Source organism: Lontra canadensis, unplaced genomic scaffold (genome assembly GCF_010015895.1).
Source record: "Lontra canadensis isolate GAN:19392208 unplaced genomic scaffold, GSC_riverotter_1.0 scaffold35, whole genome shotgun sequence".
Lineage (NCBI taxonomy): Eukaryota > Metazoa > Chordata > Mammalia > Carnivora > Mustelidae > Lontra > Lontra canadensis.
In genome coordinates this window covers 7,790,107-7,811,227 of record NW_022631029.1, presented here as the reverse complement: position 1 = coordinate 7,811,227, position 21,121 = coordinate 7,790,107, and the positions used below count along the sequence as shown (strand labels likewise).

Genomic DNA, 21,121 nt, shown 5'->3' with positions numbered 1-21,121 from the left:
ATTTATTTATTTGACAGAGATCACAAGTAGGCAGAGAGGCAGGCAGAGAGAGAGGGGGAAGCAAGCCCCCTGCCGAGCAGAGAGCCCGACTCGGGGCTTGATCCCAAGACCCCGGACTACGACCCAAGCCAAAGGCAGAGGCCTCAACCCACTGAGCCACCCAGGCGCCCCTATTGAAATTTTTAAAAAAGATTTATTTTGAGAGGTGGGGGCAGGCAAAGGGACAGGGAAAGAGAGTCTTTAAGCCGACTCTGTGCTGAGTGGAGAGCCTGATGCAGGGCTGGATCTCAGGCCCAGAAGACCATGACCCCAGCCAAAACCAAGAGTCAGACACTCAATCGACTGCGCCACCCAGGTGTCCCTATAGTGAAGTGTTTTATGTATAACTGATAGCTCCTATTACCTTAACTGTTTATTAATCCTTGAGTCCACCTGTCTAAATTGAAATGTTAAGTTCTGATTTACCCAAAGTCCTTAAATTAAGATGCTTAATAAACAATGAAAACATTGGGCGCCTGGGTGGATCAGTGGGTTAAGCCGCTGCCTTCGGCTCAGGTCATGATCTCAGGGTCCTGGGATCGAGTCCTGCATCGGGCACTCTGCTCAGCAGGGAGCCTGCTTCCCTTCCTCTCTCTCTGCCTGCCTCTCTGCCTACTTGTGATCTCTCTCTGTCAAATTAATAAATAAAATCTTTAAAAAAAAAACAAAACAATGAAAACATTAAAAGCTTGATAATTGAAACTTCCATAAAAAGCAGTGTTCGTTTGGAAGCCATTTTTATTATTTAACAAAATAAAATAGAAAAATGTTGCTTAAAAGTAGAGATTTCCCACCCACCTGATATCATGTATAGATTCATAGGAAGTCAACTATGACTTAATCTTTTCTCTAGAAAAAGTCAATTAGGAAATTGTTTATCTGTACTAAAACACACACACACACACACACACACACACAATCTGTTTTTAAGAATGGAGGTAATTTCTGTACTGTCCAATGTTAGTGAATTATTTTGCTTTGAAAATCCACTCATTTTTTCAACAACTTTTTTTTTAAGATTTTATTTATTTGACAGAGAGAGACACAGTGAGAGAAGGAATGCAAGCAAGGGGAGAGAGAGGGTGAGAAGCAGGCTTCTTGCTGAGCAAGGAGACCCATGCTGGACTTGATCCCAGGACCCTGGGATCATGACCTGAGCTGAAGGCAGACACTTAACCGACTGAGCCACCCAGGCGCCCCTCAACAACTATTTATTGAGCCTTCCTTTGTGACAGGTCCTTGATTATAAGCTTCAGTGATATGCATAAAAAAAAAATTCAACTCCCTACCTTCAGTGAGTTTACCTAGTGGTGTTTTTGAATGTGGTTTTAAGATCCACTCAAATTGAGTGATCTTCTTTATTAAAAAATTTGATCAAACTTATTGAATCAAATCTCTGCTTACTGAGATGTCCAATAACAATGTTTTTATATAAATCATAGTACATGCAAAGCTGACAGCAATCTTGCACGAGGACATAGCTGTGTCAATAGCTTATAGTCAGCATTTGTTCTGACTGGTTAGTATTCAAGCTATATTTTTTTAAAATCACTTTATTGAATTAAGGTTGACATGTAAAAAGCTGTACACATTTAATGTATACAAGTTTGGAGATAAGTATACAACTATCAAATAAGTATACAACTATCAAATCATCACCACAATCTATTCCGAAAACATATCCATCACTTCCAAAAGATTTCTTTCTATTTTTTTTTAAAGATTTTTTTATTTATTTGTCAGAGAGAGAGAGCACAAGTAGGGGAGCAGCAGGCAGAGGAAGAAGGAGAAGCAGGCTTCCATTGAGCAAGGAGCCCGATGTGGGACTCGATTCCAGGACGCTGGGATCATGACCTGAGCTGAAGGCAGACGCTTAACCGACTGAGCCACCCAGGCGTCCCTCAAAAGCTCTTACTCTATTTAATAGCAGTAGTAGTGATAAAAACACTTAAAACATTTACCATCTTAGTGCGCCTGTGTGGCTCAGTGGGTTAAACCTCTGGGATCGAGCCCCACATCGGGCTCTCTGCTCAGTGGAGAGCCTGCTTCCCCCTCTCTCCCTGCCTGTTTCTGCCTACTTGTGCTGTCTCTCTCTGTCAAATAAATTAATAAAATCTTTAAAAAACAATTTACCATCTTAGCAAATTTTAAAGTATACAATACTGTATTGTTAAATATAGGCACTATGAGGTACAGTAGATCTCTAGGATTTATTCATATTGTGTCAACTGAAACTCTGTACCCTTTAATTAATACCTCCCTATTTGTCCCACACTCCAGTTCCCAGCAACATCATCCTACTATACTCTGCTTCTTTGAATTTAACTATTTTACATTCTTCATATAAGTGGCTTCATAGTACAGTTGGCCCTTGAACAACTCAGGGGTTAGGGAAGCTGACCCCCCAACATACACATTTGAAAATCTGTATATAAATTTTGACTTCCCCAAAACATAAAAGCCTATTGTTGACCAGAAACTGATAACACAAAGAGCCAATTAATACAAATTTTGTATGTTATGTGTACTATGCACTGTATTCTTACAATAAAGTAAGCTAGAGAAGAGAAAATGTTAAGAAAATCATAAAATACAGGGATGCCTGGGTGGCTCAGTTGGTTAGTCCACTGCCTTCGGCTCAGGTCATGATCCCAGAGTCCTGGGATCGAGTCCCACATGGGGCTCCTTGCTCTGCCGGGAGTCTGCTTCTCCCTCTGCCTTCTCTGCCTGCCTCTCCCCCTGTGTGTGGTCTCTCTCTCTCCCTCTCTCTCTGACAAAAAATAAATAAAATCTTTAAAAAAAAAAGAAAATAATAAAATACAGTACTGTGCTATAAAAATTCACATGTAGGTAGAACTGTACAGTTTAAACCTGTGATGTTCAAAGGTCAACTGTATTTGTCTTTCTGTGTCTGACTTATTTAATTTAGCCTAACATCCTCCAGGTTCATCTATGTTGTCACAAGTGACAGAATTTCCTTCTTTTTTAAGGCTGAAGACTATTCCATCATATATACACCACGTTTTCTTTATTCACTCACTGATGGATACTTAGGTTACCTCCATGTCTTGGTTATTGTAAAGAATGCTGCAATGAATATGGTAATGCAGGTATCTCTTTGAGATCCTGATTTCAATTCCTTTGAATATACACTTAGAAGTGGGGCTGCACCAATTTACATTCCCACCAGCAGCATGTAAGGGTTCCTTTTTCTCCACATTCTAACCAACACTTAGTTGTGTTTTAACAATGGCCATCCTGATATATTTCATTGTGGTTTTGATTTGCATTTCTCTGATGTCTAGTGATCTTGAGCACCTTTTTCATACACTTGTTGGCCATTAGTATGTCTTCTTTGCATATATGTATATTCAGTTTCTTTGTCCTTAATTACTTAGCCAAATTAAGGTTAATTAATAGCCCTAATTGGGCTATTTGTTTTTACACTATTGAGCTGTAGGAGCTCCTTATATATTTATTAACCCTTTATTAGATATATGGTTTGTAAATTTTTTTACCATTCTGTAGGCTGCCTTTTTATTTTGTTGATTGCTTCCTTTGCTGTGCAGAAATTTTTAGTTTGATGTTATCCCATTTACCTATTTTTGGTTTTGTTGCCTATGCTTTTGATGTCATATACAAGAAATCATGGTCAATGCCAATGTCAAGAAGATTTTACCTATATATTATTTTTTCTTCTAGGAGTTCTACAGTTTCAAGTCTTATGTTTAAGTCTTTAATCCATTTTGAATTGATTTTTATGTATGGTATAGGATAAGGGTCCCTTTTCATTATTTTCCTATGGAGCCAGTTTTTCCAACACCATTTGTTGAAAAGATTAACCTTTTCCATTGTGTATTTGTGGTACTCTTTCATACTGTGTTAAATAGTTAAAACATAACTCCCTGAAAAATCCATGATAGAGTACAATGCAATCATTAGAAATTGTTTTGTATATGGAATAGAAACATAATCATTAAAGATTATTAACTCTAAAAAGAAGATTAAAAAATAGTCCATAGGAGGGGCACCTGGGTGGCTCAGTTGTTAAGCATCTGCCTTTGGCTGGGGTCATGATCCCAGGGTCCTGGGATGGAGCCCTGCATCTGGCTCCTTGCTCAGCAGGGAGCCTGCTTCTCCCTCTCCTGCTCCCCCTGCTTGTGTTCCCTTTCTTGCTGTGTCTCTCTCTGTCAAATAAATAAATAAAATCTTTTTTTTTTAAGTCCATAGGAAACAATACATTTTTATTTTTTAAAATAGAGCACCATTATATAAACCATTGTTAATGGAGGTTCACAGAGTAAACTGATTCAAGAGGCACACTTCAGGATCTGACAGACCCAAGATCTCTGCCCAAAACTCCCATTCAGTTTACATGTGCCCCTTTGGGTGGAGTCTTTCCTGATGTCCCCAGTCAGAGCTGGTAGCCTGTCCTCGGTTTCCAAAGCATTTGGATGCAACGTCTACTCTACCATTTACAACTTTGTATTTAGAGTGGAAAGTCCAGTCTTTATTTTAGGCTGGTCTGTATCTGACCCTCTTTTCTTTTTAAGTAGTTCTTCAGGTTAGCAGTCTTGGAGGGAAGCAGAGCATCTTTCTTCTGCTAGAGGCTGAGGGTGCCAGAGGGGTTTGCTTTCTTAGCTTCTCCTGAACTGGCCCTTTCCTTGACACATAACTTGTCAGACTAGGAGTCAGGAGAAAAAAACTGTGAGTTCTCTCTCTAGCTGCTGTGGCTCCAGTAGAAGGAATATAGACCTCTAGGAGAATGGTAAAAGGGTGCAGGGAGGGTCTACTATCCTCTGGGCAGGGGTTAGTGGGCAGCAGAATTTGTAGTGGACTAATTTTGTGGCTGGGTTTGGGGAATTCTCCATGATGGGTAGCACTTAGCAATTGCAAGACTGTTGCAAAAACGTAAAAGTGGCCTCATTTTCTTCCTTGGAAATCAGAATCCTGATTTTTTTCTCCCTGGATGCACTGCCATCCAGATAGATGACATTCCCAGACTCCCCTGAAGCTAGGTGTGACCATGTGAGTAAATTTTAGCCAGTGTGAGGTATAAGGAGTGTAGCATGTAACTTCAAGAAGAGTCCTAAAGGGAAAGGAAGATACCTTTTCTTCTTTCCTTCATCCATCATTTGTCTGGAACTCTGACAACAGCTGGAACTCCAGCAGCCACCAAGCACTGGGAGGACAGGGGTCACACCTTAGGGATGCGAGACCAGAGTGCTGAAAGGAGCCAAATCCTTGAGAACCATGGAGCCACCATTCTAGTCCTGGACTACACACTTCAGGATGACTTTTGCATTTATAAACATCTATCTTTTTAAATCTTTGTTATTATGAGTGTGTACATTATGTTATAAACAGTTGAACATAACCCTAGCTAATAAAATGAGCCACCCAATATCTTTTACTCTCTTTTTAAATTGTAGTTGATACTCATAACCCATCTAATATCTTTTAATTACTTTTTAACATTAAAAAATTTTTAAGTTAAAATTTGTACGTATGTTTTTGTAAGTAAAATTTTGTAAGTAAAAATTGCATATGTATGTACACAATTCTGAGTTTTGACACAAATTCAGGGTTCATGTAAACATTACCACAATAAGGAGGGCAGTATTCAAAGAAAACCTTCATGCTGCCCCTTTGTGGTGAAGTCCAGCCTACATCCTAAACCCCGTAATCACTGATCTATTCACCATCTCTATAGTTTTGTCTTTCTCAGAATGTCATGTAAATGGAGTCATATGGCATATAACTTTTGGACTGATTTTTTTCACTCAGCATAGTGTCTTTGAGATTCACCCATGTAGTTGTATATCAGTAGCTCATTATTTTTTACTGCTGAGTAGTGTTCTGTTGTATGGACATACCATAGTTTGTTAATCCATTTATTTATTTAAGGACATACATTTTGTGTCCAGTTTTTGGTGATTATGAACAAAGTTGCTATAAACATTTTTGTACAGGCTTTTGTGTAGATATAAGTTTTCATTTATCTAGGGTAAATGCTTAGGAGTGGAATTACAGAGGCATATAGTAAATTATGTTTACTTTTTTTTTTTTGAAGATTTTTATTTATTTGATGGGGCTCCTGGGTGGCTCAGTGGGTTAAAGCCTCTGCCTTCAGCTCAGTTCATGATCCCAGGGTCCTGGGATTGAGCCCTGCATCGGGCTCTCTGCTTGGCAGGGAGCCTGCTTCCCTTCCTCTCTCTCTGCCTGCCTCTCTGCCTACTTGTGATCTCTGTCTGCCAAATAAATAAATAAAATCTTTTTTAAAATATTGGGGTTTTTTTGCTAGAATATATTAAAATTATGATTTTTTGTACCTATCATATAAGTCAATATCTTAAGCTTGAGGTTTTTTTTTTAAGATTTTATTTATTTATTTGACAGAGAAAGGGAGATCACAAGTAGGCAGAGTCAGGCAGAGAGAGAGGAGGAAGCAGGCTCCCTGCTGAGCAGAGAGCCCGATGCGGGGCCGATCTCAGGACCCTGAGATCATGACCCAAGCTGAAGGCAGCAGCTCAATCCACTGAGCCACCCAGGTGCCCTTAAGCTTGAGTTTTTTAATGGAGAGAGATTCTTCAGAGTCCTCATTTTTCTATTTAAGTGCTACATATTTTTGCTATCTTGTAAATAATTGTTAACAGAAACTCATTTCACTACAAAAAAAGAAGTAAATGATAGAGGGAGAGAGAGAAAGGAAGGAAAGAAGAAAATGTTGAAATTTGACATTTAAAAAAGAATTTTAGCTGCAGAAATCTTTTTTTTTTTTTAAGTGATTGCTACACCCAGCGTGGGGCTCAAACTCACAACCCTGAGATGAAGGGTCACATGCTCTACCAAGAGTCAGCCAGCCTGACCTGCTGCAGAAATCTTGATCAAACAAAATATTAACCCATGTCCAGAGAACAAAAAAAATTTAACATTGATCTAACTGAAGGAGTAAGAAGGTAAGTACTCTGAAGCCCCCTAATAGCCATGAGGGGCCTCTGAGAAACTGGTAGGGTCCTAGAGCCTGGATTCCTAGGGGAAAGAAGTCTCTCAGTGTCTGGGACATGTTTATTTACCAACAGAATCAAACACTTCAAATAGAGCATTTTGCTTTTCTCCCTAAAGGAAGACAGGTATTCAAGAGAAAGGATACTTAGTCTAAGAATCCCTAAAGAAATTCTGGCTTTTCTTTCTTTCTTTTTTTTTTTTTTTAAGATTTTTTTTTTTTTTAATTTATTTGACAGACAGATCACAAGTACACAGAGAGGCAGGCAGAGAAAGACAGGAGGAGGAGGCAGGCTCCCTGCTGAGCAGAGAGCCCAATGTGGGACTCGATCCCAGGACCCTGAGATCATGACCTGAGCTGAAGGCAGAGGCTTTAACCACTGAGCCACCCAGGCACCCTGAAATTCTGGCTTTTCAACATGAAAGTACTATTGGTAACACTAAGTGATACATCTTCACTGTCACAAAAATAATAAAGTATATCTCTGCTTGAGTGTTTTGATTTCCATGATACCTAAAGATGTTCCCTGATAACTTACTACCAAGAAATGAACAACTTAATTTCCTCAGTGACTTCAACTTATTTATTTATGAATTAGTTTAGGAGCCCTAATTTATCTCATGTATTTGCTAAGGTAAATAAATGAATATAAAACTAACAAATAAGACTGTGCATAAAATTTAGGGTATATCTTAAAAAACACCAACATTTTGGGGCATCTGCCTGGCTCAGTCAGTTGGAGCATGTGACATATGACTCTTAATCTCGGGGTTAAGGGTTTAAGCCCCACGCTGGGTGGTGAGATTACTTAAAAATAAAATCTAAAAAAAAAAAAATACCAACACTTCAAAGTGAGAAAATCAACCTGAATAGCTTGAATCAGCTTTTTAAAGAATTCATGTGCTGTGCTCACTTCAGCAGCACATATACTAAAATTGGAACCATACGGAGAAGATTAGCATAGCCCCTGCACAAGGATGACACGCAAATTTGTGAAGCATTACATATATTAAAAAGAAAAAGAATTCGTGTACTATATTCTTAACACTAAAACAACTGTTATCTAATTTCCTAACTCTGATGATCTGAAAAGATAACAATTAAAAGGCAGAATTTTGGCAAAATAAACATAACATTACTTGACTATTGTGTTTCTCTAAGAAGTCCTTTAGCTTACTTTTTCAGAGGGCCAGAACTATGGCACCCAAATTCAAATCTGCCAGAAGTCTCACTGACAAGTAAACAAATAAAGAGTAATTATTAGATGAGCTATAAAGACAAGAGTGTTATCATGATGAAATAGAATTATTTGACTATTAATATTCTATTTTCTGTTTCCCTCAAAAGAGATATCTCATCCACTTGAAAGGTTTGCATACCTGTCACATTTGTCTTTTGCCCTTTTCTTTTTCTCTTCAAACTGTTCCAACAGGCCCTTTGATTTTCCAACTGACAAAGGTGGAGGAAATAAGCCTCTATCGTTTGCATCTGCTCCAAACAGCAGGGGTTTTGTCTGGTACTTTGTGAAAATACTAGGTTCACTCTGTTAAATGAAAAAAAAAAAAAAATCACAGCATTTCACATGTGAAAGTATTTATAGCATTCATTATTTTCTACACAATGTAGTCACATTTAAGTGCAAACCACAATACTAAAAAACAAAATGGCATGTAGTATTTCCTTTTTATTTCATATATATTAGAAAATTACATTAAAATAAAGCAACTCTTTTTATTAATAAGGTTTCTGCCTTACCAGCCCAGAAATACCAAAAATATCAGCTGTGGGTGCCTGGGTAGCTCAGTCAGTTAAGCGTCTGCCTTTGGCTTAGGTCATGATCTCAGGGCCCTGGAATTGAGTCCCATGTCACATCTGGCTCCCTGCTCAGCGAGGAGTCCGCTTCTCCTCTCTCCCTCTGCCTGCTGCTCCCCCACTTGTGCTCGCTCTCTCTCAAATAAACAAATAAAATCTTAAAAAAGTAGGGGCGCCTGGGTGTCACAGTGGGTTAAGCCTCTGCCTTCGGCTCAGGTCATGATCTCAGGGTGCTGGGATCGAGCCCTACATCGGGCTCTCTGCTCAGCGGGGAGTCTGCTTCCCCCTCTCTCTCCGCCTGCCTCTCTGCCTACTTGTGATCTCTCTGTCAAATGAATAAAATCTTAAAAAAATAAAAAAATCTGACCTATGAAAGAAGACACGTTGGTCTCAAAAAATTGAGGACTCAGGAGACTCTGTTCTTGATTCTGGCCCTTATCCATTAACTAAGTCCTCAGAATCCTCATGACCCTCTTCAAGGAGATAATGTAGCATAGTAGACTAAAATCCACAAAGCACCTAAAGTTTCTTAGAAAAAATGTCCAATTTAAAATAAAATTTATGTTACTTTATTCCCATTTTTCTAAAGCTCTTATCTCTTATGAAATTTTCATAAATAATAGTATGTCTTAGAAAATATCATGCAATATTTGTCTCTCCCTTAGGGTCAAGGTACTGGCAATATTCTACAATATATGTATTTTTTCCTTTTAGACTACCAACCAAGTCTATCAGACTACTGAGTTACCAATGAAGTATAAATCCATTTAAGAGAATAAACCTTAGAAGTGTATAATTCTAAAATATAATCCAACATAATAAGTCTTCTTTATAGCTTATCTCCATGATGACTATGAAATTTGTGCAGAGAAATTCTGGAAATGAGACTCACGTCCATAGAATTCTGTTGTGATTGTTTTGGATGTCTCACATGGACACCATCCAAGGGTGCTGACAGAGTCTCTGAACTTTCTGGACAGAACTGGGATCCAAAGAGGAACTGGGAATCACTGAGACTGGAGTAATCAGCCTGATTATTATTCCAGCTAGATGCTTTAGTGGTCCTGAAATTAAGCAAGAAAAGAGAAGTATATCAAGTGGACAAACATTCTGAACAAATGAAATAGTAATTCACAGCTATTCATTTCAGAATATTCTGGGGAGAGTACTAGTTTGTTCTGACCTCCTCGGCCCCTGAACACTCTCAGTATTACCTATAAAGAATCACAAACAAATTCTGAAAGCCAGGCATTTTCATTACAGCAACTTGAGAACAATCAGATGGAAATTCAGATGTTAAGGACTGACACCATGATTCCTTATACAACAGCACTGTGGGCTATAACACGTTTGGGGGGATCAAAGTTCCTGAAATCTTTAGGGATTAAAAGAACATTATCTTTTAAAAAGTTGAATCTGGGGGGTGCTTGGGTGGTTCAGTCAGGTGGGCATCCAACTCTTGATATCAGCTCAGGTCATGATCTCAGGGTCATGGAATCGAGCCCTTTGTAGGGCTCTGTGCTGGCATAGAGCCTGCTTGGGATTCTCTCCTTCTCTCCCTTCTTCCCACCCCCCATTCTCTCACTTACTATCTCTAAAAAAGAAAGTTGAATCTGTTAATCACTAAGGGAATAAATAAAAATATGGTATATGCATATAACTGATGCATTAGTCAGAAGCAGTAAAGTACATTTACATAGAACCACATGAATAAATCTCAAAAAATTTAGAGTGCAGAAAAAGTAAAAATTGAATGAACTCTGTATCATTTATATAACCTTTTATTCTTAAAGATTTTATTTATTTATGTGACAGACATAGATCACAAGCAGGCAGAGAGGCAGGCAGAGAGAGAGGAGGAAGCAGGCTCCCTGCTTAGCAGAGAGCCCGATGCGGGGCTCGATCCCAGGACCCCGAGATCATGACCCGAGCCGAAGGCAGTGGCTTAACCCACTGAGCCACCCAGGCACCCCTGAATAAATAAAATCTTAAAAAAAAAAATCCCTATGTTGAAGTCCTAATCCCTAACCTGACAGTGTTTGGAAATGGGGCCTTTAGGAGGTAATTAGGGTTAAACAAGTTCCTGAGGGTGGAGTCTTCTTGACGGGATTAAGGTTCTTACAAGTAGAAACACTATAGAGTTTGCCCTCTTTCTTTCTTTCTCCTCCAAGTGAGGACACAGAGAGAAGACAGTTGTCAGCAAGCCAGGAAGGGAGCCCTCACCAGAAATGATCCAGCTGGCATATGATTCTAGGACTTCCAATCTCCAAAACTGAGAAAATAAATTTCTATTGTTGAAGCCATCCAATTTAGGGTACTTTGTTTTGGCAACCCAGCAGACTAATATAGGCCTCATCCAGACTGAAGAATACGATCAACTCAGATTTGTGCACAGAAGGATCCATTAAACATTGTTTTTGAAACAAGGTGGTGTTCCCTTTCACACCTTTAGTGTCTTATTCTTGTACTTCCAGCTGTGGACTTCCAACTTGCTTTCCATGGATATCTACACCAATCTTTGTTAAAGGGAGAGTGATACTGATAATGATACAATCACACTTGAACACAGTGTACTGAGTCTATATCAGAGACAGCATAAAAGCAGGCAGACAAGTAAAATACAGTCTTCAAGTTTTTACTTCAAAGACATCTCAGTAAGAATTTGTTACTATTAAGTAACTGTTGTGTGACCTGAGAAAAACACTCTTTTCATTACAACATACAAACACAAATCATTCCTTGTTTAAAAAGCTAAAGCTAGGGGCACCTGGGTGGCTCAGTGGGTTGGGGTCTCTGCCTTCGGCTCAGGTCATGATCCCAGGGTCCTGGGATAGAGCCCCGCATCAGGCTCTCTGCTCAGCATGGAGCCTGCTTCCTCTTCTCTCTGCCTGCCTCTCTGCCTACTTGTGATCTCTGTCTGTCAAATAAATAAATAGAATCTTAAAAAAAAAAAAAAAAGCTAAAGCTAGGGGCGCCTGGGTGGCTCACTTGGTTAAACATCTAACTCTTGACTTTGGCTCAGGTCATAACTCAGAGTGGTAAGACTGAGCCCTGAGTTGGGGCTCTGCTCTGGGCATGGAGCCCACTTAAGATTCTTGATTCTCTCTCTCCCTCTCCCTCTGCCCCTCCTCCTGTCCTTGCTCTCTCTCCACCCCGCAAGAAATATATAAGCCAAATCTAAAATAATTTGATAGCATATAACTACATATCCTAAGCCAAAGGAACCATCATATATTGATGCAAGAAAAAAAAATCTAATAGTTCAGCACAGGAAAGAGCAATTACTTCACTGATGGAACCATTTTCTAAGATTAGCTAAGGTAATGGGCTGCACACATGTATTATAATATGGGTTGCATAATCATTGCTCAAAATAGCTTAAATAGCTCTCTGTGACTCCCCTCTTAGGTCAAAGAGAATAATTAGCTGGACTGGAAAAAAAAACTGTGAGCTTATAGAAATATGTAGGATTTGCATCTTAAAGCTATGATCTAGAATTTAACAAAGATTTTCCCTACTCTGAACTATACGCATTTTTTTTCTTTTTAAGAAGTAAAAAGCACAGCGCTCTAGGTTTTTATTGAATTAATAACTGTCTTCAGGAAGGTGTTAGGAAGAAAATAAACTATCCAATAATAAAACATACAAAAAGCAATTAGAGATCCCTTAAATATATACTACTTCTGGGGCACATTCACCAAGTTAGCAATGGCAGGCCCACTGCATGGCTGGCAGACACAAATGTAAATACTTCAGTGGAGTAGTAGAAGGGGCAATATCTCAGTGAGCCTTGTCAATAGCTGGCTTTTAACTCCTATAGGACCTAAAAATGGTACCACACAATGTAGTACGTACCTCAACGTTGTCTTGATTTTGCTCCCTGCTGTTTCAATAGTAATTGCTCCAACCAAAGTGAGTTTCTAGATATTGGGTCGTGTCTAATTCTCACAGGCCCCATAGTCCCTAAGCCCAGTGCTGGACACAAGAGCCGCTGCTCAATTAACACACATAGTTGAATTTACATTGTTTTTATAATCAGAAAATTGGCAAAAGGAAAAAGACAAGGATGGGAGAGCAGTGAAAAGAAGGGAGGAGAAGGGGAAGAAGCTATGGAAGTAACTCTATTAGTAATTAATAGGTAGGGAAGGGTTTTCTATGAAAACAATACAACTGTAAGATCCTCAGTATCAGAGTATATAACCTGAAAACTTACCCAGAGCCAGAGGGAATACTGAGCATCTCTTTGATATTCCAGACATTAAAATTCATTTCTTATGGTTAACCCTATTAAAAAGAGAGGAATATTAATTTAAAAGTTTAAGATAGTGTAACTTTCCCCCAAAGATTACTTTACTGGTAACTATTATATGTAGATAAGGACATTTCAGCAACTATATTCCCGTCCATTTGGTGAAAACTCCCATTATGTGTGTCAGAAACAGGTATTTTCAGGGCACCTGGCTGGCTCAGTCAGTGGAGCATGTAACTCTTGATCTTGGGGGTTATGAGTTTGAGCCCTGTGTTGGGTGTACAGATTACTTAAAAATAAAATCTTTTAAAAAAGAAAATAGGTATTTTCTGTTATTAAATTGCATACAAACCCCCTCCTTCTTAACACCAGGGAGAGCCTAGTCATCTGTGAAACAGTAAATTTGCATTCCATCTTGTTCTCCTGTCCTTTTCTCTTGCCATCCTATTCTATTAATAATCTGCTTTTAGGAAAAGACCAATAGACTTTATTTTTCATTGCCTGATACAATGAATGACTCAATCTATAACCTCTCCCAAAAAGACGAGTTCTCCCCAGATCAGAGGATATGGGAATGCCAAGAGTACGGCAGAATTTGGGCAATAAAGAGGCTTGATGAAGAGTGAGTGCTTTGGGCAAAGTGTTTTCCCACACCTCTTATGAGCATACCTCTTATTGCCTACTGTGCTCATTGCCAACCCAACACACTGCACATTCATTATTATGATCATAGAGCCTGGATTTTATGAAACAAGCCCAATTTCTAAATTTTGTTTCCCTGGTGTCACAGACATTCATAATTATCAGATTATATAATACCACTGAGAGCATCAGAAAATGAATCCCACACAAACGGAAGGCATATGTGACCAACATCAAATACTGTCCCAACAGAGATCAAGATAAACTGAAACACAAGTTCTGAATAAATATAGACATTTTAGTATACTTCTCATAAAATTTAACCTTGTTTAGATAAATCTGTTATGTTGAAGTTTTCTAATTTTTTAGAAAAATAGATGGATTGGAGTGTTTATAACCACTTGTTTTGCAAGAATATTAAGCATAGATCACAGGGATCAAGGGGTGAAAGTTATTATCATTTACATAACCCTGCTATGTGTTGGGCACAGTGCTAGATATGTTGCAGGATACAAGGTCAATGATTTTGTGAGGCAGGTGTTGCTATCCTCACTTAAAAGTTTGTAAGGACGCACATGGACTAAATAATTAGTTCAAGTTCTATCCAGATTTGGAGGCAAATATGCTCTATACTAGGTCAACCCATTACCAAAGGCCATGCATGCTGTCCTCTCATTTCTCAACAGTGACTCTATCTTAAATACGTTCTAGAAAACCAAGAAACTTTGTGTTTCTCCCTTTATGAGCAGCTTGGTAATGACTTGAAAGGATATGACTTTAGAGGAACAAGATCAAGGTTCAGATCCTGACACCTGCACTTATACTGTGAACTTGGGCAAATTAGCTGACCTCTCTGTTTTTGGGGTTTTTTTCTTTTTTAAGATTTTATGTGGGGCTCAAATTTATAAACCTGAGATCAAGAGTCACATGCTCTACCAACTGATCCAGACAGGCACCCCAAATTAGTTAACTTCTTTGAATCCCAGTTTCCTCATCAGTTAAATGAAGACAACACACCTATCTTTAAAAGTAGAGATAGGGATTCAAGAACATGTATATCCAGTGCCTGGATATGGATACTGGTACTTTTTAGGGGCTTCTTAATTACCTCCTCAGAGACTGTGGCTTCACTATTTTAAAACAAATCCATGGTCTCCTGGAGACTTCGACATTCACCTACTCTCAGTTCAAAGGACTCTCATATGTAACACACCAAGTCCCTCACACTCACTTAGCTGAGAAGAATAAAGTTGCTGCAAGGTTGGGACTAAATACCAGAGTTAATTATTTTGTCTCAGCACTCCTGAACATGGTTTAGACTGTGTAGAATACCTTCAAAGAAGTTCAGTGTAATATTAATATCCATGATACAAATAAATTAATATTTCATTGAGATGAAAACGGAAGAAAATTCATTTTAAAAACTGGCAATATTGTCCAGGCAGGTTCATAAGTGAATTTTACCAAACATTTAAGAAAGAAAGTATGCCAGTTGTCTAAAATCTCATCCTAATACCAAAACCAGACAAAGACACTGTAAGAAAAGAAAACCACAGACCAAGACCTCTCATGAACAAGGGTGCAAAATCCTCAACAAAATATTAGCAAATTGAATGCAACAATATATGAAAAGAATTATATATAACCAAGTGATAATTATTCTAGACATGCAAAGCTATTTCAACATTTGAAAATCAAATAATGTAAACTGTCACAGACTAGAGAAGAAAAATCATATGATCATATAAATGGGTATTAAAAAAAAACATTTGGGGTGCCTGGGTCACTCAGTTGGTTGAGTGTCTGACTCTTGATCTCAGCTCAGGTCTTGATCTCAAGGTCCTGAGTTTAAGTCCTGTGTTGTGCTCCATGCCAGGAGTGGAGCCTAATTAAAAAAATGAATTAAAAAAAAAAAACATTTGACAAAATCCAACACCCATTCATGAGAAAAACTCTCAGCAAAATAGGAAATAGAGGGGAACTTCCTCAACTTGATAGAAAACATCTACACAAAATTCCAAAGCTAACATCATACTTAATGATGAGAAACTAAGTTTTCCCTCTTAAGATCAGGGACAAGGCAAGGATTCCCCTTCTTCTCTCAGTACAACATTGTACTAGAAGTTCTAACTAATGAACTAAAACAATAAAAGGAAATAAAAGGTATATAGATTGGAAAAGAAGTAGTAAAACTATCTTTGTTCAAGACCACATGACTTTCTATGGAGGAAATTCAAAAGAAGTAAGAAAACAACTCCTGAAACAAAGAAGTAATTATACCAGTGTTGCAAGATAAAGATTAATACACAAAAGTTAATCACTTTCCTAAATACCAGGCAGTGAACAAATGAATTCGAAATTAAGCACAAAATACCATTTATATTAGCAACCCTAAAATTCTAAGTATAAATCTAACAAAATATGTATAAGATCTATATGAAGAAAACCCCAAAATTCTGATGAAAGATATCGAAGAAGAATGAAATAAGTGGAGAGATATTCATGTTCATGGACAAGAAGACTCAATATTGTCAAGACATCAGTTCTTTCCAACTTGATCTATATATTCAATGCACTCTCAATAAAAATTTGAGCAAGTTATCTTGTGGATATTGACAAACTGATTCTAAAGTTTATATGGAGGGTGCCTGCGTGGCTCAATGGGTCAAGCCTCTGCCTTCGACTCAGGTCATGATCTCAGGCTCCTGGGATCGAGCCTCACATCAGGCTCTCTGCTCAGTGGAGAGCCTGCTTCCTTCTTTCTCTGCCTGCTGCTCTGCCTACTTGTGATCTCTGTCAGGTGAATAAATAAAATCTTTTAAAAAAATAAAAAATAAATAAAGTTTACATGGAGAGGCAAAAGATCCAGAATAGCCAACACAATATTAAAGGAGAAGAACAAAGTCAGAGAATTGACACTACCCAACTTCAAGATTTACTATAAAGCTAACTAATCAAAATAGTGTGATACTGGCAAAGGAACAGACTAACAGATCAATGAAACAAAATAGAGTGCTCAGAAATAGACTCACTCAAATACAGTCAACTGATCTTTGACAAGGGAGAAAAGTTAATAAAATGAAGAAAAGATACTCTTTTAAACAAATTGTGCTGGAACATCCAGAGATCCATATACAAAGAAAATTTAGACACAGACCTTATACCTTTCACAAAAAATTAACTCAAAATGAATCATAGACCTAAATGTAAAATTCAAAGCTATTAAAAAAAAAACTCTTAGAAAATAAGATAGGAGAAAATCTAGATGACCCCTGTATTTGCCAACGACTTTGTAAATACAACACTAAAGACTTGATCCATGAATGAAAGAATTAATAAGCTGGACTTCCCTAAAATTAAAAACTTCTGTTCTGTGAAAAACATGGTCAAGAAAGTGAGAAGACAAGCCACATACTGGGAGAAAATATTTGCAAAAGACATCTGAAAAAGGTATCCAAAGTATCCAAAATATACAAAGAACCCTTTTAGAAAAATATATTTATTTTTTTAAGTAATCTCTATACCCAATATGGGGTTTGAACTCATAACCCTGAGATTAGGAGTCATGCTCCACTGACTGAGTCAGCCAGTTGTCCCAAATATACAAAGAACTCTTAAAACTCAATAATAAAACAAACAACTCAACATATATCCATATATCCATGCAATAGAAAAGAGAGCCCAGAAATTAACCCATGCATAATAGGGTTGATTAACTTATGACAAAGGAGCCAAGAATATATATTAGGGAAAGGAAAGTCTCTTTAATAAATAGTGCTGGGAAAACTGGACAACCACATACCAAAGAATGAAACTGGACCCTTGTCTTACATCACATATAAAATCAACTCAAAATCAATTAAAAATTTAAGTTTAAGACCTAAAACAGTTAAATTCCTATAGGAAAATATAGGGACAAGACATCAGTCTTGGCAATGATTTTTTGGACTTGACACAAAAAGCAAAAGCAACAAACCCAAAAATAAACAAGTGAGACCACATCAAACTGAAAAACTTCTACACAGCAAAGGAAACCATCAATAAAATGAAGAGGCAACCTGTGAAATGGGAGAAAACATTTGTAAACCATATATCTGATAAAGGGTTAATACCTGAAATATATAAAGGACTTGCACAACTCATAGGAAAAAAAAAACCCAAACAAACCAATTAATAAATGGGCAGAGGAACTGAATAGACATTTTTCCAAAGAAGATACACAAATGGCCTAAGGTACAGAAAAGGTGTTCAACATCACTATTGATCATGGAAATGCAAATCAAAACCACACTGAGATATCATCTCACATTTGTCAGGATGGCCATCATCAAAATAACAAGAGATAAATATTGGTGAAAATGTGGAGAAGAGGGAAACTGCATTGCTGGTGGCAATATAAATTGGTGCAGCCACTATAAAAAATAGTATGGCGTTTCCTCAAGAAATTAAAAATAGAATGACCATATATAATCCAGCAATCCTACTTCTGGGTATATATCCAAAGGAAATGAAAACAGGGTACCAAAGAGACATCTGAACTCCATGTTCATTGCAGCATTATTCACATAGTCAACATACAGAAACAAACTAAGGGTCTCTCAATGGATGAATGGATAAAGAAAGTATAGTGCATGAACACACACAGACACACAGGAATATTATTCATCCATGAGAAATAAGGAAATTCTGCTATTTGTGACAATAAATTCCACGGTTCCATGGATGGAACCTAAGGGCCTTATGCTAAGTGAAATAAGCCAGACAGAGAAGACAAATACTGCATGGTTTTACATAGATGCGGAATCTTAGAAAGAAAAAGGAAAAAAAGTCAAACTTAGAGAAACAGAGAGTAGAAAAGTGGTTGCCAAAGGCTAGAGGGTGGGGGAAATCAAAAGACACTCATTAAAGGGCACAAATTTTTAGCTGTAAGATGAATAAGGTCTGAGAACCTAATGAATAATGTGGTGAGTATAGTTGATAATGCTGTATTGTATAATTGGAATTTGCTGAGAGAGTAGAACTTAAATGGTTTCACCAAATAAATAAATACACACTTATATATATAAACAAACAAGTGATCTATGAGGTGATGAATGTAGTAATTAATTAGATGGGGGAGATCCTTTCACAATGTCAAATCATCATGACGTACACTTTAAATATATTACAATTTTATTAGTCAATTGTATCTCCTGAAGGTGAAAAAAAACCCCACCCAAAAACCTAACAAGAAATGCCCAAAACCTATGTGAAGAAAGCTATAAACCATTCCTATATAATGGGAAAGATATGTCATGTTCATTGATAGAAAGAATCAACATCACAAAGATGTTAAATCTATCTAGGTTAATTTATAACTTTGAAATGTCCCAATAAAAATACCGTCATTTTTTTTCTACAGGGAGAAAACTGATTATAATGCTCATTTAGAAATGAAAACAAGCAAGACCAGCCAGGAAAATTCTAAAATAGAAAGAGAAGAAAGAGAAGGAGGGAAAAAAAAAAGAAGGGGTGGGGGAAGCCAGCCCTACCAGGTATTAAAAACATATTATAAAACTTCTACAATTTACAGCATTATATTAGTATATGATTAGATAGCCAAGCCAGAATAGATTATAACAATAGATCTAATTGAAAGTGGAAATGTATATGACTATATGATAAAAGTAGCATCTCAAATATATTGAGGAAAGACATTTTAAAAAGTAGAGTTGAAGGGCTCCTGGGTGGCTCAGTGGGTTAAGCCTCTGCCTTCGGCTCAGGTCATGGCCTCAGAGTCCTGGGATCAAGCCCTGCATCGGGCTCTCTGCTCAGCGGGGAGCCTACTTCCCTCCCCGCCAACCCCAGCTGCCTCTCTGTCTACTTGTGATCTCTCTGTCAAATAAATAAATAAAATCTTTTTTTTTTTAAAGTAGAGTTGAGGGGTGCCTGGGTGGCTCATTTGGTTAAGCATCTGCCTTCGGCTCAGGTCATGATCTCAGGGTCTCAGATTGAGCCCCATATCTGGCTCCCTGATCAACAGGGAGTGTGCTTCTCCCTCTCCCTCTGCCCGTGTTCCCTCTGCTTGTGCTCTTTTTCTCTCTCTTTCTCTCTCTAAAATAAATTTTAAAAATCTTTTTTTTTAAGTAGAGTTGAGGGGTGCCTGGGTGGCTCAGTCAGTTAATTGTCTGACTGATGTTTTTGGTTCAGGTCATAATCTCGGGGTTCTGAGATTGAGCCCTGAGTAGGGCTCTGCATTCATCGTGGAGTCTGTTTGTCCCTCTCCTTCTTCTTCTCCCCTAGCGCTCTCTCACATAATTAAATAAAATCTTTTTTTTTGAAGTAGAGTTAATCGAATAGTTATATGAAAAAATATTAAGACTGAATCTAGTCCTTTCACCATACACAACAAAATATCCAGATGTATCAGAGATCATAAAAAATAAAATTATAAAAGCACTGGGGCTGGGAGGGGGTGGGGAGGCTGATAAATTCCTCTACAACCTGGTTGTGGGGAAAACTTTGATTCAAAATCCAAAAGTAATAAAACACCTATAAATTTGACTACATAATTTTTTTTAAAAAGGTTTGTTTGAGAGAGTGATTGAGTGGGAGGGAGAGGGAGAGAGGATCTGAAGCAACTCCACACTGAGTGCAGAGCTGGACATAGGGCTTGATCCCAGGTCTGAAAGATCATGACCTGAGCTGAAATCAAGAGCCAGGCACTTAACTGACTGAGCCACCCAGCACCCTGACTACATAAAATTTTTAAACAAACATTGACTCAGATGATTAAGTGTCTACCTTCAGCTCAGGTCATGATCTCTGGGTCCTGGTTGAGCACTGCCTGAGGCTCCCTGCCTAAGACATACGCGCCAATAATTCACACCCAGCTTTTGGTCTTGAAATACCATTCACCACTAAAAGGAACCACGTCTGGGGCAGGAAATGTGCAAAATGAGTCTGGGACATCTTGTTGTCCCAGAGAATAAGGAAGTTATCAGACTACCAGGACCAAAGACTTCTGAAGACCTAACTTAAAGGGTCTTCCTCTGTTAAATATATAATTACATTTTTTTAAAAACCCTCATCAGTCACTTTGGAGGATAGGCAACCAAGTTATCATTTTGAAAACTGGTAGGATAGGCAAAAGAATCAATCATTTCTCTTACCTTTCTAGAATAGATATACCTCAAAATAACCAACATATAGATGGTAAGAAAGTTCTTCTTTATAGAAGTATTCCAGCTAATAAACATGGAATGAATGCTAGCATTAGATTATCATCATTTTGGAAGTCCAATGAAAATAATGAATCTAGGCAATGATCATCAATGGCTGCTAAAAAACCATGAGGTAAAAGGCTGATGAGGAACTTTATAATGAATAGATGA

At 37.9% G+C, this 21,121-nt stretch overlaps 1 protein-coding gene and 1 non-coding gene across 2 annotated transcripts in view; one reads left to right on the top strand and one right to left on the bottom strand.

Annotated features, from left to right (window-relative positions):
- IHO1 (interactor of HORMAD1 1) overlaps positions 1-21,121 on the bottom strand; it is a 35,889-nt gene that overhangs the window by 13,898 nt on the left and 870 nt on the right. The window contains exons 2-5 of the mRNA XM_032868037.1: positions 20,900-20,975; positions 13,071-13,141; positions 9,750-9,921; positions 8,425-8,588 (exon numbers count right to left, since the gene is read on the bottom strand). Coding sequence (XP_032723928.1) covers positions 8,425-8,588; positions 9,750-9,921; positions 13,071-13,126 — 392 coding nt within the window. The 5' untranslated portion in view covers positions 13,127-13,141; positions 20,900-20,975. The remainder of the gene's footprint in view (positions 1-8,424; positions 8,589-9,749; positions 9,922-13,070; positions 13,142-20,899; positions 20,976-21,121) is intronic.
- On the top strand, positions 7,951-8,057 carry LOC116874124. The gene has a single exon (XR_004383929.1). It is a non-coding gene; the product is annotated as a U6 spliceosomal RNA (small nuclear RNA).